At 45.5% G+C, this 24998-nt stretch overlaps 1 protein-coding gene across 3 annotated transcripts in view; it reads right to left on the bottom strand.

Moving 5' to 3' along the window:
- GDPD5 (glycerophosphodiester phosphodiesterase domain containing 5) overlaps positions 1-24998 on the bottom strand; it is a 347993-nt gene that overhangs the window by 8647 nt on the left and 314348 nt on the right. For all 3 annotated transcript variants that reach the window (XM_050930540.1, XM_050930546.1, XM_050930554.1), the window contains 4 exons: positions 23869-24087; positions 21194-21351; positions 15949-16096; positions 5029-5111 (listed from right to left, as the gene is read on the bottom strand). In XM_050930540.1, the coding sequence (XP_050786497.1) occupies positions 5029-5111; positions 15949-16096; positions 21194-21351; positions 23869-24087 (608 nt within the window). The remainder of the gene's footprint in view (positions 1-5028; positions 5112-15948; positions 16097-21193; positions 21352-23868; positions 24088-24998) is intronic.

The following is a 24998-nucleotide window of genomic DNA, read 5'->3' on the forward strand; positions in this document are numbered from 1 at the left end:
GTGGATTTACTCCTGGTTTATAGTGGTGTAAGAAAGAGGAGAATCTTGAGAGATTCTGAGCTCAGAACAATGCAGCAGCTGACGGCCAAATCTGTTACTACCCCTCCCTCCCCGCTGATATCTTATCGTTGCCAAGACAATCGTGAAAAGTGAAAGCCAGCACTTGGACTATGATGCTGTGTTTTGCCTTGGACAGCAGATACATGACGCTTTGAGGAGATAGCACGGTGTCAGCTGCGCACGCTACAAGCCAGACTGCGATCTGGGACACATCAGGAGAACTGTGGAGTAACTCACAATTACGCTGATGTAACTGAGAACAGAATCCGGCTCAGAAGATTTGCCAAGAACTATGGTCAGCTTTCGCAGGTCGCTCAGTGCACCACAACTCCTTCCCACTTCTCAAAGGGTAACTGAAATTTTGCCATGAAGGGCTATAAAACCCTGAAATATTGTATATAGATTTTGAAGCCAAATTTGTTAACTTGGAAAGGACTAAATAGAGCAGATTGAACTATAAAAACCCTGCCTGGAGGGTGATTTTGCAATGGGATATTTCTACTGGAGAGCACCATAGTTTCCCGGAGGTTACCTAATTAAAAGGTACTCAGGTATCCTAGAATAACACTCCTGCAAATGGAAGTGGCTTGTACCATTGACATAGAATGTCCAAGCGCCTCTAGAAGGGTCAGTTGGACGTGGCAGGGGAGGCTGCCTAGTTTTAGTAACTATTGAAAAAGTTACGACTCAGACTCTCAGCGAGACAGTCATGGTTATTTGTGGAGCTGTGGAGATGAAAGCATCATTCAGGGGCTGTTCTGTATTATCCCAGTCTGCAGTGAAGCCCTAGCAGAAAGAAAGAGGAGGGTGGAGTGAGAAGAGGAGGAGGAAAGCACCAGAATTACCTGATCATGTGATAGCTGTGAGATGCCAGAATGCAGCAGAGAGAAAGAGGAGGAACATGCACAATAGTCAGAGCAGTAAAAAAATAAACGAGGCAAGAAGGCAAAAAAGATCCATTAGAACAGGGGTGGGCAAACTATGGCCCGGGGGCCGCATCCAGCCCTTCGGATGTTTTAATCCAGCCCTCGAGCTCCTGCCGGGTAGCAGCGTCTGGAGCTTGCTCCGCTCCAGCCAGGGAGCGGGTTCGGGGGCTTGCCGCATTCTGTGCATGCTGTGGCTCCACGCAGCTCCTGGAAGCAGCAGCATGCCTCCCCTCCGGCTCCTACATGTAGGGACAGCCAGAGGGTTCTGCATGCTGCTCCTGCCCCAAGCGTTGCCCCTGCAACTCTCATTGGCTGGAAACTGAAGCCAATGGGAGCCGTGGGGGTGGTGCCTGTGGACGGGGCAACACACAGAGCCACCTGGCTGTGCCTCCGCATAGGAGCCGGAGTGGGGACATGCTGCTGCTTCTCAGAGCTGCTTGAAGTAAGCACTGCCCAGAGCCTGCACTCTTGACCCCTTCTCATGCTCCAATCCTCTGCCCCAGCATTGATCCCCCTCCCACCCTCTGAATCCCTCGGTACCTGCCCGGAACACCCTCCTGCACCCCCAACTCCTCATACCCAGACCCACCCCAGAGCCCACGCCCCCAGACGGAGCCCTCACCCCCACCCTGCACCCCAACCCCCTGTCCCAGCCTGGAGCCCCCTCCTACACTGTGAACTCCTCGTTTCTGGCCCCACCCCAGAGCCTTCACTCCCTCCTGTACCCCAACCCCCAATTTTGTGAGCATTCATGGCCCGCCATACAATTTCCATACCCAGATGTGGCCCTTGGGCCAAAAAGTTTGCCTGCCCCTGGGTTAGAAAGTCATCTCAATTGGTACTTCCCCACTTCCGAGACCACAGAGACTCGCTATCCTGTCGCTAGGGCTGAGGCTGAACAGTACAGTAATTTGTAGCCCTGCCCTGGAATGCAGGAAAGCCATTCCGAGGGGGTAGGATGAGCACATCGAAGGTGTGGCTCCCTTCCAACCCATCGCCCCATCCTTGGGGTGAAGAAAGTAACTGATTTGCCCAGCAAGACGTGCAAAGAATCCACAAGGGTCAGATTCTGAGCCTGTCTCGCAGGAGCTGAATCACTGCAGCCAGCAGAGAGAGAGAATGATTCAGCTGGGATTGGTTTCTGAACTCCCCAAATGCAGCACCAACACTTCCGCACGGCAGAGAAAGGCACGAGGCACGGGATTAGCTCCCTCCAAGTGACACGCACGGGGCAGAGTGTAGGTTCCCAGTCCCACGTTTGTAAAGGCAAGCCCTTGGCTTTAGTGACAGCAACTGGAATTTGTGGTGTTGCATTCTTCTTCACTTTTTTTTTTTGCTTGAAGTCTTTAAAAGAGACAAAGAGATGCCTTGGAGGGTAACGTGCTGGCTATGGGAGGTTTTAATACTCACCTGTAACTGATTGACCCTGCAAACTACATGCCTCTGGATAGTTACACTAATAGGCTCAGACACATTGTGAGCTACAGGGTAAATACAAGGGACTGAAATTCAGCCCTAAGGAAAGCAGGTACTACCGAAGTGAACTGCAAGTGTCCCTGCTTGCACCAAATTTGAATTTGTATATGGTCACCAAGAGTATTTCTGAGTTCTTACCACCACCGAGCACAGTGGGGATTTCAGACACTTACATAAATAATAATTCTACCACTCCCTCAATGTCTGTTCATTTCATCTCTCACCATGCTCTTTACATTCCTTTGCCAGCCATTTTAAAATCCCTGATTGCTGGAAATTATCCCTGTCTCTCCACACACTCAGAAGCCTGGGAAACTATTTAAACAGCCCAGTTTTTAAGGGGTGTAGCTCAGAAAGATTAAATACACCTCTACCTCGACATAACGCGACCCAGTATAACAAGAATTCGGATATAATGCGGTAAAGCAGCGCTCGGGGGGGCGGGCTCTGCGCTCCGGTGGATCAAAGCAAGTTCGATATAACGCGGTTTACTATAACACAGTAAGATTTTTTGGCTCCCGAGGACAGCATTATATTGGGGTAGAGGTGTAAATATATAAATTCAGACTGTCTTAAGATGCAGATTCTTGGAAGGGATTCAGAGGAATTGCTGTAGAACTGCTTTAGGAAAGACCTGAAGACTGTGAAACGAAAGGTCTTTGGTCAAATGGTTGCCACTCCCCCCTTAAAATTCCCAAACAAGAGAGCAAGTCAGACAGTCACACCCTTGTGACTGATCCAGGGTGCTCAATGCATTTCTTTATCTGGTTTTCATCTGGGGCAAGGGTTTATTTGATTTGTATGATTCACCTGCAATTTAAGAAATCACATTTTAGTCCCATGTGAAATTCCCTGGCTTGTGTTATGCAGACTAGATGACCATAAGGGTCCCTTCCTGGCCTCAAAATCTATATTATTCAAAATATAGTCAAAATTCTGATAATTTTACAGATGTACTTTTGGTTTCTGGGAAATTTCCTAACGTGATATGAGGATATTGAACCAAACTGTTGGTCAGTTACACTTATGCCACAACAATGAGTCAGTGAACAAAACTCATTGCCGGCATAACTCCGCTGCCTCGGAGTTACCCCTGCTTTGAATCTGGGTTACTGAATTCAGCGGACGGCAAAGGTATAAGAGAGATGAACAAGGCCAGTTAGATGCAGTCCAACAGCTCTAGCTTCTGGCATGGGGTCCAGTCAGTAAGTGGGGTTCTCAACAGCTGCAGACACTCTACTGTAACACATTACAAAAATAGCAAGGTAATTATCCGCACAGGGAATTAGTCACAAAGCAACTTAGTCAGGGCAACGTGACATTGCAATCACTAGCTCGCGAAGCTGAAGCGGATGTTTCATGGGCGACTGCTGTGCCTAATGCCAGGATGTTTGTGGTAATAATCAGGATGGAAATTACAGCCCATTCAGTACATACACTGTGGTGGCTTAGATGTGCCAAACAGAAGCTTACAAAGAGAAATTCAGAAAAGGAGAAGGTGGCGTTTTAAAATGACACATTTCCTTAGGCAGACACTGCTGTCTTCCTGTCCTCAGAGTGTATCTATTTCTGAGTCCAGGTTTTCCAGGACAGCCAGGTCACATTGTCATAACTGGTGACGAAAAGTTCCTCTTTGGAAGAAAGGCAAGTTTCAGGGGATGTGCCAGGGTTCCCCCCAGAATAAACAAAGGAGAGCATGGCGTGGGTGACTGATACTTGTAACAAGGTTCCAAAAACATGTTAAACATTTCCCTACCCTGCCATTATGAATTCCTAATGCAAACAAGTAGGTTTACTTGCAACTTGCCAAAAAATTAGATCTTCATCCTATGAGCGAGTGGGGTACTCTAGTTTGTGTTCCGCATTTGTTTCCATATTTAACAAAGATATTTAATTCTCAGATAAACCAAGGAACCAAATGCAACCTTAGCTATGGGATCTTTAATGAAGTTTCCAGTACCAGCTAGTAGAAGTTATTGCTCCCTCTGTCCGTTAGAGAAGAGTGAGGAACCTTTCTCCACACGTTAAGATAAACCTGAACTGTAAAGCCATCAGCTGATCGGCGAAGTTATGACAATCTCATGCTTTTCTGCTTCCAAACTGAACAGTGCAATTTTAAAACGTCGCAACTATTAGAGGTTTCTTTGCATTCTAACTCATTCCCATGACGGGAGAATCTCTGGAGCTGCTGAGAATTCCTCATATAAACGTTGAAGTATTTTAAGCTTTTTCCTGGTGGTGCCCATTTCTCTTAAGCATTGACAGTTCTCTCCCGCATACATGTTTTAGTGTCACAGCAAGAACCACACCAAGTTTGAACCACCACCCCTTTTCAGAAGTCCTCGTTCTTCACAATCTTTGTGTCTCATGTAGCAGCTTCAGTCACCTGCTTATAACTGAGTGGGGATAGCTCAGGGGATAAGTAAATTGGGACTGGGGGTGATTATAAGTGTCATTATAAGCAAGGGCTCTAGAGTATACTGCATCTCCCTTTTATCTCCACACCCTTGAGATGAACAAACACACCACAAATACATGAGAGTTGATCTGTAATAATGCTACTTACTTCTGGAATATAAAAACTCCTACAATTATGGTAAATGAAATGAGATCAGCTGTTATCCAGATTAGATTGTACTCATCTGGAGGCTGGAAGACAAAAAGACAAGCACACGTTATACCTTCCAGTTTGTACAAATTTGGAGAGCGTTCAGTCCTAAATAGATCGTTGTATACAGAAATATCACAAACTTCATGACACAGACATGTGCCCTGTAGATGGACCAAAGCTTCTTTTTACCCTAGCCACACCTGAGGAAGCAGGATTTTGGATCCCAGTTCATCTGGATCCCCAAGCTACTCCTGTTTTTTACTTTTAAAAAAACCACACTGCCAGGAAAGACCTGCAAAGCCACATCCATTCTAACCCTCTTTTCGCATGCTCCCAGTGTTCTCAACACTCACCTTTTGGGCCGAAAATGTCCATGTCTTGTCTCTCGCTCTGAAGAGGAGATTAAACTACCTTTGGTTATTTCTGAGTTTATAGGGGACTGAAAAAATACACTAAAGAAATTCTCTACCCAGACTTTGATTTGAACTTTTTAGTACAGCGGGTACAGCTCAGGTTTTAAACTTGGCCTGGACACACTCCCCATTGAGCAGCAAGTCCCTGATTCAGCTAAGCACTTCAATCCCTCTAACAATCTGGGCCCAAGTGTAGCTGTGTCATAAACAGATAGTTAAGGGTTAATGTCTCTTTTACCTGTAAAGGGTTAACAAACAGGGAACCAAACACCTGACCAGGGGACCAATCAGGAGACAAGATACTTTCAAATCTCGGTGGAGAGAAGCCTTTGTTTGTGTTTTTTGGGTTTTGCTTTGTTCTCTCTGGGCTCTGAGAGTGACCACACGTACCTACAGGCTATCTTAACCTTCTATTCCAATTTTGTAAGTACAAAGGCGGTATAGTCTTTTTATTTGTTTTTCTTTATTTGCAAATGTGTATTTGGCTGGAAGTATTTTAAATTGTATTTCTGCTGGAGGAGGCTGTTTCTCCAATTTCTAGAAGCTGATAGACCCTGTAATATTCCATCTTGAATTTACAGTGATTTTCTTTATTCTTTTTTTCTTTTATTAAAAGTTTTGCTTTTAAGACCAGTCTGATTTTTCCCCTTGTTGAGGCTCAAGGGAATTGAGTCTGTACTTAACAGGGAAGGAGAAGGGAGGGGGAGAGAAAGGGGGGGAACCCACCTGATTTCTCTGTGTTGTGATTCAAGGAGTTTGAATCACAGTGATCTCCTAGTGTACCCAGGGCGGGAAAGATCTAGGAGGAAGAAAGGGGAAGGGGGAATCCCTTTGTTTAGATTCATGGAGCTTGAATCTGTAGATCTCTCCAGGAGCCCAGGGAGGGAACACCTGGAGGGGAGGAGGGGGAAGGGAAATGGTTTATTCCCCTTTGTTGTGAGACTCAAGGAATTTGGGTCTTGGGGGTCCGCAGGGAACGTTTTGGGGGAGACCAGAGTTTATCAGGCACTCTATTCTAAGTCCTGATTGGTGGCAGCACTACAGGATCTAAGCTGGTAATTAAGCTTAGGGGAATTAATGCTAGTACTCATATTTTGGATGCTAAGGTTCAGAATTGGGAATTATACCATGACAAGCTGGACTCAGAGTTGCAATGCCTAACTGATTTAGGAGCCTAAAGGTCAGTTTCAAAAGGGATTTAGTCACTTAGAAGCCAAAATCCTGCCGTCAATGGGATTGTGGCTCCTCAACACCTAAATTCCTTTTGAAAATGAGATTTAGGCTCCTAAACCAGTTTGATGTTGCAATGCTGAGGGCAGCGATACCTAAACACCTTTACAAATCCAGGCCCAAGCATGTTTTTATATTTCAGTAGCAGATCCACAGCTGTTGAAAATGGTTATAGCTCCATTCTCGTCAATGAAGCTATGATCGTTAACACCAGTTGAAAATCTGTCCCTAAGTACGCAAGTAGACCCAGGAATCTCATGCGCTTTACTGAAGGGGGGTGCAAGGGCTTTGCCAAGTGGAGAGAATCTAGTTTTAACTAAAAAGTCAAGTGATCGAAAAATGACTTAAGGTTATGCTCAGAGGGCAGCTATACCTATCAATGTACCTTTGCTCTGCCCACACAGCCCTGCAGATATGACCATCTCCAAGAAAGCAAAGAGTTGCCCTTTGCTGAGCCCAATCACCTTGCTAAGTCCCCAGTTCAGCAGTGCACTAAACACAAGATGTGAGAGAGTCATTGGGACCTTATAAATGTTAATACTAGTAACGCAAACCACTTTTTTCTGTTCTTTTAAAAAGAAGCACGGAATACGTAATACAAAAAGCTGCACTCACGCAACGTTAGGGTTACCTGGATGAAAACCAGAACACAGAAGGTGAGACTCGGAGCTCAATCTGTTTAGCTTAAGAAAGAGAAGGTTAAGGGGTGAGTAGACAACTGTCTAAGTATTTACATGGGTAACAAATATTTAGAAATGGGCTTGTCAATCTAGCAGAGAAAGGTTGAACTGATCCAATGGCTGGAAGCTGAAGTGAGACAAATTCAGACTGGTAATAAGGCATATATTTTTAACAGTGAGGGTAATTAACCACTGAAACAATTTACCAAGGGTCATGGGGGATTCCCCATCAATGACAATTTATAAATCAAGATTGGATGCTTTTCTAAGAGATTTGCTCTAGGAATTATTTGGGTGGGGGTGGTCCGTGGCCTGTGTTATATAGATCAGATTATCACAATGGTCCCTTGGAGTCTATAATTCCTTCAGCAATGCTTATTCTATCTCCCTACATGTAACAGCTTCTATTCCTGTTTATCTGTCTCAGGGTGGCTGAGTATAGCACATTTTATATTGTAAAAAGCGTATCATAACTTGGCACATCCTGTTAGTTTTATCTAACGTTTCTGATGGAGTTTTAAATCTTTGCATTTAACAACTGTGAAACAATGACATTGTAATAAATCAGTATTTAAGTGTTTGAACTTACTCATTTATCTATATACATTAACTATATTTAAACAAACATCACATAGACATGTGACCTCTCATTTGAGCAGGTCAAAACATTTTAACTAAAAATTTCTGGACAAAATATAGGGTTTTGATGAAAGAATTTTTTTTTTTTTTGATGGCAAAAAGTTGATTGACTATATTTTCCAATTTTTTTGATAGGAAAATGCAAAGCAAAACATTTCATTTTGAATCAACATTTCCAAAATGTCAACATTTCAAAACTAAATGTTTCGATCAAAAAATGCCCAGTTTTTCATCAGGGCATTCCCAAATTTAAGGGTTGTTTTATTTTTTGGGTAACTTTTCATTCCATAAGAAAATTTTTGATATTATGAACAATAAAATGTTGAAATATCAGACTTCCCTATGGGACGAAAGTTCTGTTTTCTGAACAGCTCTCTCTCTCTCAACTGGAATAAAATACTAGCTTTAGAAGTTAGACAGGATTATTTCTGTAAAGAAAAACTAAGTGTTTTAATTCACATACACTATGAGTGACAGCATTTGCAACACATCAACGAACCGAAATCTCCCCACAACACCTAAATGCTGAGCACTGCTGGGAAAGGGACACGGGAAGTAAACACATCTGTTCTGCCGGGATACACAAAACTGAGGCCTTTTCTATACTACAGGGGGAGATGGATCTAAGTTACGAAACTTCAGCTATGTGAATAACGTAGTTGAAGTCAACGTACTTAGATCTACTTACCGTGGGGTCCACATTATGCCATGCCGACTAGCGACACTCTCCCATCGACTCCCCTTGCACTTCTTGTTCAGGTGGAGTACAGGAGTTGATGGGAGAGCGATTGGCGGCTGATTTAGCGGGTCTTCTCTAGACTTGATAAATCAACCATCGATGCATCGATCACCACATGTCAAACCCCGAGTAAGTATAGACAATCCCTGAGCTCAGCTGGTTCAAGACTTGTGCAGTCATCCATCAGATCTCGCCATTTGAGTTGTATTGACAGTTTCGCTATAGGAAGCCATTCATCAGAAGCCATCTGCTCACAAGAGGATATTTTTGACCTGAACAGTAGACCTGTTCTGTTGATGAGCTCTCCAAACACTGATCACTCAAACTTAGTATTGGTTCAGTGCAGTGCTCAAAGTATATTCAAACACCGGCTCCTCTCTCTGGGGGAAGTTTTCAAAGGCAACAATGGGAATTAGGCACTGAACTTGTTGATTTTCAATGAAAGTTGGGTGTCTGTCCCATGTGCCTTTGAAAATTTCCTCTTATAATGATATATTGTAGGCTAGTACAGTTGCTGCGCCATAGAAAAGACTATCATTTTCAGAGCCACTTGCACAGGAAATGTAGTTTGAAATGGAAAGCTGCATGTATATAATTGCAAAAGAACAATTGCACTGCAAAAATCTCTCCTTCACATGCCTGGCAGCAGGAATGACAGGCCTAAAGTACCTGCTAAAATAGCAGCCCTGGGAATATTTTAGCATGGCTTCTGTGCAGCTGAACTGAATCTGCATTTTGGACTTGGAATTATTAATACCAGGAACTGGCTGGTGAAAAGAATCAGCAAGAGCATGAGTGAGCATGTCTGTTAGCAAGAAGCCTCAGTTACCACAGAGACTGATGCAGCTGGCACTGATTTACCACAGCAGCAAATGGAAATGACATCCCTATTCATCCTTAAAGTGCAACAAAGCCCCTGGGGTCACCTGAGGGCCATAAAGAAATGTGCCTTGGAGATCATCACTTTTCAGCAAGAATGAGAGGTTTGCTTTGGCTCCCAGATTGAAATCAATTCTGAAAGAGTCCGATTTAGTCAGAACAGAATTCAGATGATATGAATCACACATGGTCCTGACACTTTCAGTACGAAGGGAGTTTTATGGTGAACAGCAGCCAATTATACATTAGTATGCACCGACAAATGGGTTAATCTGAAAGACTGAATAAAGAGAAGATTGGACCAAACTCCATCTGTGATGTGCACACAGTTGCCACAGAGCTCAGCAAGAGCCAGAGGTTACATCAAAGGGAAGAGTTTAGAAGACGGGACATATTTTTCTCACCAGACTTGTTCTTTGCAATACATTTGATTTATCTCACCATTTCTTGTGCAGCAAGAGAGGGAGGGATAGCTCAGTGGTTTGAGCATTGGCCTGCTAAACCCAGGGTTGTGAGTTAAATCCTTGAGGGGGCCACTTAGGGATCTGGGGCAAAAATCTGTCTGGGGATTGGTCCTGCTTTGAGCAGGGGGTTGGACTAGATGACCTCCTGAGGTCCCTTCCAATCCTGATATTCTATGATTCTAAATGTGGCTTTAGCTCATTTACTTTCTTGTTACAGGCAATATTGATGAGGGAAACTCATTTTTATTGTTCTCCATGGTGGTGACTTGAGAGATATTGTGGCCTAGCACTGGACTGTCAGGAGACCTGGGCTTGATTCCTGGTTCCTCCCCCAACTGTGTGTCTGACCTTTGGCAAGCCACCTTTCCTCTTTGTCTTAGTTTATGGGACTAACAACATTGCCCTTCCTCTGTAAAGTACTCAGTGGATGAACAGTGCTCTATAAGAGAGCTCAATATATTAAGACAGGTCTCACTGTATTTTTCCAAACTCTGATGTTTGAAGCTGAACCACTGGTCAACTTTTTAAAATAATTCATCTGATTCTGTTTTTAAGTGACCAGATGAGCTGGCCTTGCCTCTGTTCCCATTTCAGTGGCCCGACACCTGTGAAAAGTCAGTGAAAAGAGTACTCTGAATGAATGAATGAGGATTACATTGCATCATTCATCCAGGGGGAGCTCAAATAACTTTACAGCAATTGTTCCAACCACCACCAAAATGTCACTAAAATTCTTGTGTGAATAAGGATATATAATAGGAAGTGCAACAGACTGTAGCCTGTTGAAATTTCCACAGGGAACTTAGGAAGGCAGAACATAACCACACCAGTTAGAATCTGGCCAGGCATCAGACTAAGACAATACCACCAATAACTCACATGAGAATGTTATGGGAACTACAGCAATTGCAAAGAGGACACTACGTTCAGGGTTGGCTCCAGGCTCCAGCGCGCCAAGCACGTGCTTGGGGCGGCATGCCGCAGGGGGCGCTCTGCCGGTTGCCGGAAGGGCGGCAGGCAGCTCCGGTGGACCTCCCGCAGGCGTCCCTGTGGAGGGTCCGCTGGTCCCGCGGCTTCGGTGGAGCATCTGCAGGCACGCCTGCGGGAGGTCCACCGGAGCCGCGGGACCAGCGGACCCTCCACAGGGACGCCTGCGGGAGGTCCACCGGAGCTGCGGGACCGGCGAGCGGTAGAGTGCCCCCCGTGGCGTGCCGCCATGCTTGGGGCGGCGAAATGGCTAGAGCAGGCCCTGACTACATTTTAGGACTCATCTGAAAGACTGTCTGCAGAAGCCCAGCATCCCTTATAGAGGGGGCTGATTCAGAACTTGCTCACAAAGGAGGCAATGAGAGCTGGCAGGCAGAGCACTGCACTGGAACTCAGTATACCTAATTCTATTCCTGGCTCTGCCACTGGCCTGTTGGTAAGCATGGGCAAGTCACTTCCCTGTGCCTCAGTTTCCCCATCTGTAAAATGAGAATAATACTGCTGAACTCTTTTTAAATCATTTTGAGATCTACTGATGAAAGGTGTGATAGGAGTGCTAGATAATATTATTATAAATCATGCAAATACTCACCAGCCACTACCCTGCTTTAATAGTAAGACATGTTGTCACATTGCAGCACAAGATAAGAACATAAGAATGGTGATACTGCGTCACACCAGTGGTCCATCTAGCCCAGTATCCTGTCTTCTGACAGTGGCCAATACCAGGTGCTTCAGAGGGAATGAACAGAACAGGGCAATCATCAAGTGATCCATCCCCTATTGTCCACTCCCAGCTTCTAGCACACAGAGGCTTGGGACATTCAGAGCATGGGGTTGCATCCCTGCCCATCCTCGGATGGACCTATCCTCTACCTTTCTAGTTCTTTTTGGAATCCTATTATAGTTTTGACCTTCACAACATCTCCTAGCAAAGCGTTTCACAGGTTGACTGTGCGTTGTGTGAACAAATACTTCCTTTTGTTTGTTTTAAATGCAGCCTATTAATTTCATTGGGTGACTCCAGGTTCATGTGTTGTGTGAAGAGGTAAATAACACTTCCCTATTCACTTTCTCCACACCAGTCATGATTTTATAGACCTCTATCATATTCCTTCTTAGGGCTCATCTACACTACCAGGACAGGGATGGTGTCACTAGTTTTCTGTTTGCCAGAAGCTGGGAATTGTTGACAGGGGATGGATCACTTGATGATTACCTGCTCCGTTCACTCCCTCTGAAGCACCTGGCACTGGCCACGGTCAGAAGACAGGATACTGGGCTAGATGGACCTTTGGTCTGACCCATTATGGCCATTCTTAAGTTATGTTCTTATGCTCTCACCACTTAAGTTACATCATTCAGGGATGTGAAAAAACCACCAGCCCGAGCAACATAACTTACATTGACTTAGTGCAGCGTGTATATCGCGTTATGTCAGCAGGAGATGTTCTCCTACCGACATAGCTTCCACCTCTCATTGAGATGAATTACGTCAATGCTCCAAATCAGATGCCGCTGCATTGATCACAACTGTGCCGATTTAGTGTGGTAGTGAAGACAAGCCCCAAGTCTTCACTTGTCAGAGCTAAACTGTCCTAGTCTTTTTAGTCTCTTCTCATGTCGAAGCTGTTCCGCACCCCTACTCATTTTTGTTGCCTCTCTCTGTACCTTTTCCAATTCTAATGTAACTTTTTTGAGATGGGATGACCAGAAATGCAGGCAGTATTCAAGGGGTGGGCGTACCATGGATTTATATAGCAGTATTATGATATTTTCTGACCTGTTATCTATCCCTTTCCTAATGGTTCCTAACCTTGTTTATTTTTTGATTACTGCTGCACACTGAGGGGATATTTTCAGAGAACTATCCAGGATGACCCCTAGATCTTTTTCTTGAGCAGTAACAGCTAATTAAACCCCATCATTTAGTATGTGTAGCTGGGATTATGTTTTCCTCTGTACATTACTTTGCATTTATCAACACTGAATTTCATCTGCCAGTCTGTTGCTCAGTCATGCAATTTTGTGAGATTCTTTTTTAACACTTCACTGTCAGCTTTGGACTTATCTTGAATAGTTTTGTATCATCTGCAAACTTCGCCACCTCACTGTTTATCCCTTTTTCCAGATCCTTTATGAATATGTTGAACAGCACTGGACTCAGTACAGCTTGCTGGGGGACCCCACTATTTACCTCTCTCCATTGTGAAAATTGCCCATTTATTCCTAACCTTCATTTCCTGCCTTTTAACCAGTTAGTGATCCATGCGAGGATCTTCCTCCTTATCCCATGACTGCCTACTTTGCTTACGAGCCACTGGTAAGAGACCTTGTCAAAGGCTTTCTGAAAGTCCAAGTACATGACATCTACTGGATCATCTTTGTCCACATATTTGTTGACTCCCCTCAAAGAATTCTAGTAGATTGGTGAGACATGATGTCCCTTTACAGAAGCTGTGTTGACTCTTCCAACATATTGTGTTCATGTAGGTGTCTGATAATTCTGTTCTTTACTATAGTTTCAACCAATTTGCCTGATAGAGATGTTAGGCTTACTGGCCTGTAACTGCCAAGATTGTCTCTGGAGCCTTTAAAAAAAAAAAATCACCATCACATTAGCTGGTACTGGGGCTGATTTCAGTGATAGGTTACATATCACAGTTAGTAGGTCAGCAGTTTCATGTTTGAGTTCAGAACTCTTGGGGGAATACCATCTGGCCCTGGTGACTTATTACTGTTTCCAATTTGTTGAAAAGCCTCCTCTACTGACACGTCAATCTGGGTCGGTTCTTCAGATTTGTCACCTAAAGAATGACTCAGATGTGGGAATCCTCCTGGCAACCTCTGCAGTGAAGACTGATGCAAATAATTCATTTAGCTTCTCTGAAATGGCCTTGTCTTCTCTGAGTGCTCCTTTAGTCCAGTGGCCCCATTGACTGTTTGACAGGCTTCCTGCTTTCTGATGTACTTAAAAAAAAAAATTGGCTGTTCGTTTGTGTCTTTTTTCTTAATTGCTCTTCAAATTCTTTTTCGTCCTGCCTAATTATACTTTCAGACATGTCAGAGTGTTTTCCTTAGTTTAAAAATTTGAAGTCAAATCCTACTATGTCTGATCTCCAGCTGCTTCTTTTACTCTGTTGTGTAGCCACAGTGGCATTTCTTTTTTTGGTTTTCATACTCTTTTGTTTGTTTTTTATTTAGGGGTATACATAGCTTGAGCCTCTATTACGGTGTTTTTAAAAAGCTGTCCTGCAGCTTGCAGGCAATTTACTCCTGTTGCTGTTCTTTTTAATGTCTAGTTAACTAGCCTCCTCAATTTGCAGTTTCCCTTTTTGAAGCTATATACTGATGTGAAGGGTTTCTTTGGAATCCCCCCCGAGTATGTTATATTATGGTCATTATTACAGAGTTCAGCTATATTCACCTCTTGGACCAGATCCTGTGTGCCTCTTAAGACTAAATCAGTAATTGCCCTCACTTTGTTTGTTCCAGAACTAGCTGGTACAAGAAGAGCTCCAAGATCGAGCTGCAGATAGTGTCCAAGACATTGCAGTGTCATGGATTCATGGAGCAGGATCAGAAAGGGCTCCTTGGGTCAGTACTAGATAATCTCCAGCACTGCAATGGTGCACGAGACTTCATTTTTTAAAGAAACTCCCACCCCCCTGAATATTTAACTGTCTTGACTTGCTTTAAGAATCCCTAGACATGGCAACCTCACATCAATTCAGTTTCATGTTCGCTTTCTCAAGCTTCAAAGATACAAATAAATGGACATGCGAATTCTTGATGGTCCATTCTCTGCTCAGTGGCCGACAGGGCCAGTCTTCATTATCTAATCCCCCCCATGCAGTGCAGGGATAATCACAAACAGGAGTCAATTATATTGGTGAGGAGGCAGCAAAAATGAGATTCGCAATCTGCCCTGAAATGCTGAAGATGACTCAGCTTGTTCAAAGTTTCAGCCCTTTCTGAGCATGCTTGCTATTGCTGGAACTGTGACAGCTGCTACAATGGACAGTCCCTTCCCAGCATGCCCCCACCAGTTGCTCTAGGAACACATGGGGGGCAGGGATTGCACAACGTAGTCTCCACAACCCCTACCACCCTGCTCTAGTTGTCCATAAGGAGACAGGGCCAAGCTGGTGTTGCAGGGAGTCCTGAAGCCACTGCTACCCATCTCTCCCCTGACTGGTGCCTGCCCACCCACAGCTGGAACTACATGAGGGACCAGAGCTCTGCTCCCCATCCACCAGCCAGAGGAGTCCAGCTCTGTCACTCCTACCACCAGCTGAGGAGACCTGTCCACCTCAGAAACCAAAGGGAGCTCATTCCCCAACTGACCACCCAGCTCATCTGAAGAGGGGATCCACTTTCCACGTAACATCCCACAGACAGACTTAGGGAAAACCCACCCTTGCTACCATCACAACCGCTGCTGCTAGGAACTGCTGCCAGATAGGGGTGCCACATAGGGGTACCTCAGTGTGGTATTGGTGAGAGGGAGCATGGTGGATTGAAGGGTACTAAGCCAGGGGGGCATGGAATGGAAGAACTGACTGATTTGAATAGGAGAAGAGTATAAAGACAGAGTTTTGCTGAGGGAAGAGGGAAAAGTATCCAACCCAGGGAATCTTGTAGGTCTGAGACGGAACATGTCCGAAGAAGTCTCTCGTTAAAATTTTGGTAGCATGCTGCTGAAACTACCCCTCTAATGTATGGCTTCTACAGGCCAGAGCTGCCTCGAACACACCCAGAAAGCTGTCCCTGTGTTTTAAAGGGATCACAGTGGAGGCAAATCTTATGTACCGAATGGATATTTCACATGTGGTCTTGCTTACCATTAGCCAAACGGGAAAAGGCACCTTGCTAAGGATTTGTGAGCTATCAGACGTGACAGACTGAACGCCAGCACACCACAGGATAGAGAACAGCCATGGCTCATTCACAACGTAGAGATTAACGCTCAGGTTCGCAGCGGTGTATTCCCTGCCGAGAAAAATAACGGAGCGGAAGGTTAGTATCTCTGTAAGTACAGCATACAGAAGACACAAAATACTATGTGCTATGCATGGGTGATTGGCGTGAAATAAATATAAAGGGAGATTAGAGTCATCTGACAAAACAGCATGCTTTTTAATATTGGCCAGATTGGAAATTTGGTGAAGTAGGTCATTTGGAAATGCAAGATCTCGTCCCACCTTAAAACCTATTAAACCACTATTTTGATCTTAAAAGCTTTATTCACTCACCAGAACAGATTCTGGCTTAGATATACATAATTCTCTCACCCCATGGTGGTATGCTGAACACATTTTTAAAAAGTGTCCCTAATTACAGTGATGTAAAACTAACAGCCACGGCAGAAGCCTATAATACTGAAAGGGCAAGTCACTGAATTAAACTGGAGACTGATGGAAGAGTCAGTCATACTCTTACTCTTCTGCCCGGGTCTGGACATAGATTTATGGGGCTCTTGTTTGCTAACAAAAGAGGTCTCAAGTTTTCTGAATGCTTGAATCCATTTTTCAAGGGGTTTGCTCCAGAGGCCAGAACACAAGACTGGGAGACAAGAACTCTCGAGTTGCACTGCAGATATTGATCCTGTCTGCGGCCCTAAGTCACTCTTCTGCAGTTTCCCAATCTGTAATATGGAAATAATGCTTATACATCTCCGTGAGGGACTGTGACAATTTGTTAACACTTGCCAAGTACTCTGAAGATGGTCAACGCTATATGTAATGATGGAGGTAGCACCAGGCTGTTAATATGATCTGATTATACTGAATGCTGAGGGTGAAGCTATACACTCTTGAAAACAATGCTGGTCGTGCTGAGTAAGCACAGCACTGCATATACACTAGTTAGGACATTTATTTTGGGGTAAAGGATGGCATTTCATCAGGGTTTATTCAATCTGTGTGGTTGGTAGCTCCCCAGTTAATGAGTCTGTTGTAGGACTGTGGCAATGTCCCTTTGAACCCTATGGTTGACCCTTCAGTTTGCCGACATGGCAGATTTGGTTCTTGAGGTTGCTGAGGCACACAGAATGGAGCCAGGATAATTAGAACAAATCAACACACAATTGCCGACACATAACACCACATAATTCTCCAAGAGCCGGACAATGAATGGAAAGGAGAAAAGGTGGGCAAGGCTTTGTTCTACCCAGACCACCGGGGCTACCAGGCAATCATAAGATTGCTCCTTGTAGCACTTCGGCAGAGCGGGTTCCTCTAGCTCCGTTACGTGGCCTGATTTTGTTTTCAGCAGCGGCAGTGCACTTTCATTAACCACATGCATATTACTAGCTGCTCTGTGCAAACGTGGTGTGTGTAGCAGAAAAAGAGGATTCAGTTTGAGTTTAACACAGCGGTTGCCTTACAGGGTCAATTCTTTAGTAGAAGGAATCTGACCATTAAAAAAGGGGACTGGTGCCTTTGAGCCAAAATTGATGTGGATTTAAAAGGGTGTATTTATTTCTAATACAGCAGCATCAAGAGGATCCAACTGTGCTGTTCCTCCTATGTATGATGGAGGAACTTAATCGAAATGGACAAGACAAAGGATGGGATGGGAAACAGAGGCACAGAGAGGGGAACTGACTTGCCCAAGGTCACACAGCAAGTCAGTGGCAGAGCTGGGAACAGAACCCAGGTCTCTGAACACCCCATCACTGGACCTCTCTGCCTCTCATGCAGTGGAAGTTACAGGGCATATTTTGCCTTCATTCCTTCCCCATCCCTTTGGCACAGTGTTGGTCTTCAAGGCAGGGCCTGGATCGAGCTACATGTCTGGACAGCTCCCCCTGACACAGTGCAGCTCCGCACTGGTCCTCAGTGGCAGCCTGCACTGCAATAGCACAATCTGGCCCTTAGCCATTTCACGTCCACGTGTGGTGAACTCTGTTTTTCAAAAACCAGCATCGGTTACAATGTGATACAGTGCAGTTCAGTCATCAGTCCTTACCTACACAATAGGACCCACTTTCCTTTCCAGCTCTAAAATATTATCTCCTCTCCCAAACCGTTTGATTTCCATATGTTTTCTTAAGGACCAAGTCAAGCTTGGCAAGCAATAAATCCTAAAAATTAACAGGGCCACTTAGAGGCAAAACATCCCTTATCTGTTTAACTGTAGCTGCTGAGGTCATATTGATTCACACTCTATGAAATTTAAATGCCACATACTACCGAGAAGAAACATGGCATTGGCTAATTAAAGATGAGACAAGGCTGATTTAAACAGGGTCGTTAAAAGACTGCGTTCAAATTTATCAGCACAAAGTAATGTCTGAAAGAACTCAGGAGCTTGGCCTAAAATCAGAGGTTCACCACAGCAGCAGCTCAGGAGCAGATGCATGAGACGCAAAGGGCAGTTGCTAATCGGGTTGAAAAACTGGCTGGACGTGCTTTGTATGAGACGCCTGAACTTCCTCTGAAGACGGTATTGGAATGAGAATCAGATTATTAATATTTTGATTTCTAAAAGTCTCCCTTAATGTCGTCACACACTAGACTCCATGTAAAAAGCTATTAAGATTAGCCACTCTCTCCTCCTGCTTCCATGACCCTCGCTTGGAAATGGACCATAATATAAATCAAAGAATATCAGGCTTGGAAGGGACCTCAGGAGGTCATCTAGTCCAACCCCCTGCTCAAAGCAGGACCAATCCCCAAGACCCCTAGGTGGCCCGCTCCAGGACTGAACTCACAACCCTGGGTATAACAGGCCAATGCTCAAACCAGTGAGCTATTCTCTCCTCCCCCAGGATCTTTGGCAAAAGTACTAGTGTGGCACAGGTATTTAAACTACACAATCTGCTTTACTGTCCAAGGAGTCAGATCCAGGGCTGCCCTTGGCCTAGATTATCACACAATGGTCCCAGTTTGAATTGGACTGGCCCATGTCTTAGGATCTCACTGTAAATAACTAAAAAGGTATCAGGAAAGATCTTTGATATCCATGCAACCAGCGGTGCTGGAACCAGGGGCGCTGCTGCACCACCACTCCCGCCTCGGCTTGGAGTAGTAAAAACAAACACCAAACACATGGTTTCCATCATAGTCCCCCCTCCACTATACAAATTATTCCAGCACCCCTACCAGCATCATCATTAAAATGTCTCAGCGCTGTGAGATCAAGGTCTCCACACCAGCAAGGGATGCCTGTCCTAGAGGAGAACATTTTAACACAAGGCATCCCAGGTTGTATCCCCTTTACCATGCTGATAATTAGCAGGTCATAAAACTTTTATCAAGAAACCTCTTTCACGACCACTAGGTGCTAGCGGCAAAGCCTTAATGCAGAAGCAATAATGTAATACATTTTATTCCCTAATACACACAGCTGAGAAGTCTTTAACGGCCCGGCTCAGCTGCCTCACTGCTCCCTCAGGACATTAATCCTGTAAATCCTTCTAAACTGGTCAGCTCCCAGAAGATAATACCTGAAAACTGCCCAGAAAGGACAATTCCTAGGTGGCTCTGCTGAGGACACTTGGTCTGGGGACTGAGGCAGGTTTCCTGCAGTGGGTTGGCTAGATTACCAATGGCCAGGGTCAAGGGGTGGAAGAGCATGTTGGAGTAAAGGGAGAGAGACTGAGGAGGAACTTCATCTGAGTCTTCAGCCCTTCAGCACTGCAAGGGTTGAGTCCATTGTCTCGTGACTGACAAAAGTCTTCAAGACAATAATCAGAGGGGTAGCCGTGTTAGTCTGGATCTGTAAAAGCAGCAAAGAATCCTGTGACACCTTATAGACTAACAGACGTTTTGGAGCATGAGCTTTCGTGGGTGAATACTCACTTCGTCAGATGCATGTGCACGTGCATCTGACGAAGTGGGTATTCACCCACGAAAGCTCATGCTCCAAAACGTCTGTTAGTCTATAAGGTGCCACAGGATTCTTTGCTGCTTTCAAGACAACAACTGGTTTTGTGGTGGGGTGGGGTGGGGGAGAGAGAGAGAGAGATGCTTCTATATACACTAATACTGACTAACTCTTATACAGCACTTTTCATCATAGATCTCAAAGCACTTTACAAAGGTGGTCAGGATCACTAGCTCCATTTTACAGATAGGGAAACTGAGGCACAGACAGATGGCATGATTTGCCCAAAGACAGAGAGCAGACCAGTGGCACACAGGGGTACAGAGCCCGTGTCTCCTGAGTCCCAGTCTCTACCCCTAGGCAGTGAGGCCTAGTGGCATGAGCTCCGTTTCAGCTATGGCCCTGCTTGCCAGTGCCCCTCTGTGCCCCACTCGGACACAACCGCAGCACAAACCAGTGCTATGGAACATTGGAAGAGAACTGTGACAGGTTTATGGCTTGAGAGAGTGCTCTGCATCTGCATGTCACTGTGGGAAGTTCTCAGCATCTCGTTCAGAATGGAGCCTCCTTTTGCCTCTTTCTCTTGATGGAAGCTCAGCCTCAGTTTGCTCAGTGACCCATTGATTCATGTGTTACTCAGGAAATTATTCACAAGAAATCACAATCCCATTAACTGCTTTTCTTGTACTTTCAGCCTGGCCTATGTCTTGCTCTCCTTTGCCTGAGGTAGCTGTGAAAACAGGGCTGACAAATTCCAGGGGTCTCTAGTAGGAGACACTAAGGCCCTCCCATCATCAAGTGGCAACATGGTACTGCTGCATGCACATTGCCATGTGATGCCAAGGAACTGTCTGGTGAGAAAAGGAGGCCTGTGCATCTTTCACTCCTGCCTGCCAGTAGGGCAGGTGAACCTAGCTGAGTGCAGGTTTCTCACTCAACAGGAACCTACAGAGCGGATGAGAAGGACGTCACAGCATTCTGCAGTCTCTTTACCTCACTTGGTCTTCCACTCCCAGGACCTGTAGCACTGAGGGGGCATTTCCTGCTGTCTCCTATGGACCAGCAGATACAATGGGCCCATTAAAGGGGAAAATGGGGTCTGTCCTTGATTGAAGTGACGTTGCCACTATAGACGCTCTCCCACCGGACAGTGAAGCTCCCGCTGGACAGCCGGCGATATGCCCAGTTAAGTGGTCACCCTACAGCACATGCACAGAGCAAGTGCAAATTCACACCAGTGAAAGCTGAGGCCCGCACCTGATGTCCTCACTGGTGACCTTAGTGTACCGCAGGTTCAGCTGTTTGATGCCTTTGTCTCTCAAGCGCTCCGCATCTGCTTTGATGTCAGAAGTCTGCTGGAAACCTGGTGCAATTTGCCTCACCAGCTGCCGCTCCGTGTTGGGCAGCCACATCACCTGGAGATGCAGTAAGAGAGTCAATAAATTGAGTCATTCTGATGAAAGAGAAGATTCTCAAATACGGAAACCTGTTTGCAGCTGGGAAAGCGTTAGGAATCTGGGCTCTGAGCAGTTTGGAGTACAGAGAAGTGGGAAGGACAGCCAAGCCACAGAGTTTGCACTAATGCCATAATCAGCTTAAAGGGACTTAAAGCCTCACACGTCTTTACTTGACTGCACTTTGAATGCGGGGCTGATTAGCTGGCGCTGTGGGGTCTTGGCACCAGACTTTCACCTCGAGAGACACGGGTTTAAATCCTAACCCAGAGGACAAGGGATAAGGAATTGGAAGGTTTCATGCTAAGATGCACTTTGCGCCCATCAAAACATCCAGTTCAGCACAAGAAGGACCCATGGAAAGGATACCAGGCAGGCTCTGGCGGAGCTGGGTAGAAAAAGTTTTCCACCGACTGCCCAAATTATGTCAGGCTCAAACTAGCATTATCCAGTTCACTTCCATCAGCACTAAATCCATTCAAACCTTGCAGTTTTTAGCACTTCTCACTCCGATTTCAAAGCACTGTACACACATTAGCTTAATCAATTTATAATGACAGGTTCTACCTCAGTTACAAGGTCTGGGCTCGATGCAGGAATTACTGCGTGAAAATCTTTGGCGTTATGCAGGAGGTCAGATCTGATGATCAAACTGGACCCTTCTGGCCTTAAATTCTACTAATCTATGAAGAATAGCTAATCAATGCTCACCTAATAGCAGGTTATGCACATTTTCAGCCAGCTAGGCTGAAATTCTGGAGCAAAGGAGTTCAGTTCATATAACTAGGCAGAGTGCATCAAAATGGATTTTGTTCTCACTGCCAAGGGCTTGTATTTTAATAATTATTTTGCTCACCTCTTTGCATTCACTAGCCCACACAATTGCAAAGAGGAGAACACGATTCCCCTTGTGGTGAAATGAGCTCTAGGAAAGCTGACAGATTCAAACAGGCTCACAATAAATAAATAAATAAATAAAAAATCTGGTGGTGTGGCCTCAGGGTTAATTGAAACTCGGGTGGAAACAGTAGTCATTAGAAAGACAGATGGGAGCTAAAAATGGATCCTTCCCCCAGGCTAATCATTTCATAAGTGTGATTGCTAAACATTTCCATTTTTCTCTGCATACATATGTATTATTTACCTAATTGGAAAGTCTGAAATATTTCATAGTCACAAGATATGCAGCTGCTTAGCACATCAGCACGTTTGACTGTAAGCTACTTTCAACAATTTAAAATCAGAAAGGAAGGAGGGGGAAATCTCAGATGTTTCCTATTTTGGCTGAGCTGAGCAGATGTCACATTTCAAGAGTTGCCCCAATGCCCCAAGGTTTGAACCTGGGGAATGGGAATCTTGGCTCTGCAGTAGCTCCTGCCACTTCCAGCTTCTCCCACCCTGAAAGAATCGTTGCTTAAAGGAAGAGAGTGGGTGCTGGAGGCTCATGCCACTAACAGGGTTTCCCAGGGGCTGGGACAAGGCTGCAGGTTAAGCAGCTGGAGCGAGCGAGTGAGCAAGCAGGACCCTCCGGAGCCCTGGGGAGAAGCAAAGGCAGAGGGACAGCTGCTTCCTGGGACAGAGTAGGTATGGATGGGATTTCTGCCAACAGGAGCTGCCTGCGTTCATGTTTGATCCTACTTCTGTTCAGGGAAACAGGACCACAAGCATGTTCTGTAAATAAACAGATCACGCTAAGATACCCTGACTCCGCATTACTGATTTCTCATCCAAACCCAAACCACCACCCTGCAAGGTGCCACATTTTGGGAACTATCTGGGCAAATGGGCAACAATTCCTTGAAAGGTGGGAAGAAGCAGGAACTGATGGGGGCTTGCTGTAGAGGGAGGCTTCCCTTCGCTTTTCTACTGAAACCCGGCTCTGGGGATTAGCTAGACACACAGGAAGGAGCTTCTTGTGCTAGAGGAGTCTCACTTGTCCTGCTGCTGGGGGCAAAGGGAAGAGCGTTAGCGCAGCCGCTCACATGAAGAGGTCTGCGATTGTCTCTGCATCCGTCACCCCCGATGGCAGGACCTAGCAGCATTCAGCCTCACAGAACATTGGGGTCAAGCTGCGACAAGGCCCCCTGGTACCGTACGGTCTGCATCCTCATTTCCCTGGGACAGCCCCGGCAGATTGTGTGCTCCGGGGCAGCCCAAATCCTGGTGCGCCCCAAACAGCACCCACATTGCAAGAGAGCAGTGCAAGAGAACGATGAGCGAGGCTTTCTGGGATCGAAACGCCCCAGACCATTGGGGGTTAGAGGGTGGACAATATCATCGGGAAGTGGGTAGTGTGGTTTCACCACAGCTAAGCACAGAGGAGGTCAAAAGCCTCTACAGCAGGAGAAGGAAAACTGGCCAGAAACCAGTTTTCTGCCTAGAACCCTGATTTCTCCAGTTACTAAAGCAACTGCTCTTCTTTGGAGCTTGAAAAAGCCAGCCCACGAGCCTCTGTCTCCAAAGCGCTGCAGGACTTACAGCCTGCTGCTGGATCCCTGACTCCAGAATGGTCTGCAGGGTAATGTTGATGTAAGTGCTGTAGTACGGATGATCTCGAGGCAGGTCCTGAAAGTTCAAGATCACTGACATGTTGTCCTTGGCGATCTGCAACATATCAGCCAGCTTACAGACTGATTGGTTTGCAGCTTCCAGATAATCTGAACCTGAGAGGGAGCCAGCAGTCCAGAAGGGGTCACTCTGAAAACAAACAAGGGTCAGAATTATTGTCATGTAACTGGGGTCCCTGCTGTGACAGAGGGCAGACAGAACCCATTTTCTGCCCATGTCGTGGTGGCAATAAAGTTACCTCTGGCAGCTGCCCCTGAAATCTGCCTTGTGACTAGCCAAACTGCTAGGGAAAGTTGGCCAAGTGTTTTCCAACACAATGTTTTTTTGCCAGAAAATACTGATTCATCAAAACAGACGACTTTCCTGGGAAAGGGTTGGTTTCAATTCAACTTTAGTCAGGAAAGGTTTCTCAGGTCCAGGATGGAATTGCTGGTCAGAGAGAGAGAGACAGGCAACCCAGACCTCAGAATGCCCCGTAGCCCGGTGATTGGGGGCATTCCCTGGGAAGGTGAGAGCCTCAAGTCCAAGTCCTTGCTGTGAATCAGGCAGACAGACTCAAATCTCAGCCTCACACATCCCAGGTGAGCCCCTTGGTCCCTGGGCTGCTGGGTATTCTGTGATCTCTCTCTCTCTCTCTCTCCTCCCCTCACACTCTTGTTTTTCATGAAAAATTTCACGAGGCCTCAGTTACATCTTGGAATGGGAACCATATTTGAATTCTCAGAAATTTTCACAGGGTGGGAAACAGTTTCCCACCCAGCTCTCCTGATAGGTCTCAGTCCCAATAAGTAACAGTCAAACAAAGTCTTTCATACTAGGAGGCAGTGTGGGCCCAGCAAACAAGGCACTGAACTAGGTGCCAGGAGAGATGGCTTCTATTTTCAGTCTGACACTGACTTGCTGAACGACTTTGGGCAAATCCTCCCTGTCCCTCAGTTTTCCCATTGGAGGATATGATGCATGCACTTACGAGGAGCACTGTGTGCAGTTCTAGTCACCCTATCTCAAAGGCTATAGCATAAATAAAACGGGGTTGGAAA

The sequence above is a fragment of the Gopherus flavomarginatus genome, chromosome 1, assembly GCF_025201925.1.
Source record: "Gopherus flavomarginatus isolate rGopFla2 chromosome 1, rGopFla2.mat.asm, whole genome shotgun sequence".
Classification (NCBI taxonomy): Eukaryota; Metazoa; Chordata; order Testudines; family Testudinidae; genus Gopherus; species Gopherus flavomarginatus.